Source organism: Theobroma umbraticum, unplaced genomic scaffold, assembly GCF_002168275.2.
Source record: "Theobroma umbraticum cultivar Fairchild unplaced genomic scaffold, ASM216827v3 scaffold_147.0, whole genome shotgun sequence".
Classification (NCBI taxonomy): domain Eukaryota; kingdom Viridiplantae; phylum Streptophyta; class Magnoliopsida; order Malvales; family Malvaceae; genus Theobroma; species Theobroma umbraticum.
This window is the reverse complement of record NW_018397259.1, coordinates 5,897,738-5,899,412: the sequence shown is the minus strand read 5'-3', so window position 1 is coordinate 5,899,412 and position 1,675 is coordinate 5,897,738. Positions and strand designations below refer to the sequence as shown.

The following is a 1,675-nucleotide window of genomic DNA, read 5'->3' as shown; positions in this document are numbered from 1 at the left end:
GAAGAGTCTATTGAGCTATTTCAATTTTGATAACACTTTTTCTCTTAATTTTTTGGTAGAAATTATCATTAAGAACAATGTATCACGTCTTAGATTTGTTTGGTAATTTATCAATTTCAATTTTTTATAATTATCTTTCTCTTAAGTTTCTGAGAAAAAAATCCTTAAGAATAGTATATCACACCTCAAACTTGTTTGAATAGTTTATTAGCTTTAATTTTCAACAACACTTTTTCTTTTAATTTTCTATTGCTTGTATCTCTAATACTCTGTACAAACTATTCAGAAGAAATTTGTTGAATTTTATGAAATAACCATATTAATTTTTTTTGTGTCAGATTTCATATTTTGAAGAGATAAAAATTATATATGATGCCTCAGATTTGTTTGAGTAATTTATCAACCTCAATTTTCGAAAATATTTTTTCTCTTATCAAACATAATATTAAAGAAGCAGAGACGTGGTGATTCTGCAGGGATGCTAAAATAAGTCAGGGTGTGTGAATGTGAGATATCGCCCTCAACTAATAATCTTTTGGTCCAGAGTCCATTTCCATTTTTTCAATGGGAACACTAGGCATTGAATGACATGTCCTTAGGGAGATTGAAATTGGAAGGCATACATTAATGCATTTGGGTACTGTTGGCTTGCCTTATAAGATACATCTGTTTAGAAAACGATCCATCCTCTCTGCTTTTAAGCCTCTAGCTACGGTTTTGACAAGAACTTGGCAAGTACCATCAATTATTCAATGCTAACCAAGACCAACAGACAATTTAAAAACATGAAAATAAATAAATTGCCCCAAATTCATGTTGCAGCTGGCCTTTGGAGTTTTGGAAGGGTTAGTGAAAGGTATACAGCCTGGCTCATTGCAGATACAGATAATTAAGTCTCCTTAATTATCTTGGGCTTTGATTTGCATTTTGAAAGATGGAAACTAAGACAAACTTTTCCTTGGTGTTCCTAGTTGTTTCAGGCATATTTATGGTGATTTTCTCAGTCCCAGCCAAGGCAGACGATGAACGTAAAGAAACCAACATGACTGTCTACTTCCACGACTACTCCTCAGGCGGTCCCAACTCCACTGACCTTCCAGTCTTAGGCTTTCCTGGCAAGCTCTGGACTTTCACCCAATTCGGAACACTTTATGTGGTTGATGACCTCGTTACAGAAGGTCCGGAACTAACATCAGAGACGGTTGGACGCGGCCAAGGGACATATGTCATTGCAAGTTTGGATGGCCTCAACGCTTATGTCTCCTTTTCATTGGTCTTCACGAACGTGGCTTACAACGGTAGCACTATCCAGATATTAGGTAATAGCGACCAATTTAAGGCCGTCCGAGAGTATAGTGTGGCTTCAGGGACCGGCGAATTCCGTTATGCCACGGGTTATGTTACCTTCGAAACTATTTTCTTGGACCAGTCTACTTCTTACTCGATTCTCCGTGTCAATGTTTCAGCCCGTCATTACTAGTTCAATGTTGTATGATTGGCAAAATTCGAATTATACGGTATGATATTCTTGTCTTAATTTACACGTTTCAACTTTGAGTAAGAATAATACATATATATATACTCTAATTACATCCAAAAGCAAAAATATATAAAAAGATAGTATGTTGCATTTTGTAATAAGAAAATTAAATTGAACAATTGCTTTCGTTTTGCA

General features: G+C 35.4%; 1 protein-coding gene across 1 annotated transcript; it reads left to right on the top strand.

Annotated features, from left to right (window-relative positions):
- The first annotated feature begins 828 nt into the window (after positions 1-828).
- On the top strand, positions 829-1,675 carry LOC110415556 (dirigent protein 22-like). Its single transcript, XM_021427240.1, has one exon. The coding sequence runs from the start codon at positions 935-937 to the stop codon at positions 1,478-1,480; it is 546 nt and encodes a 181-aa protein (XP_021282915.1). The 5' UTR covers positions 829-934; the 3' UTR covers positions 1,481-1,675.

Coding starts and splice junctions, on each gene's coding strand:
- LOC110415556 (XM_021427240.1), top strand. CDS start 935: ATGGAAACTAAGACAAACTTTTCCTTGGTGTTCCTAGTTGTTTCAGGC.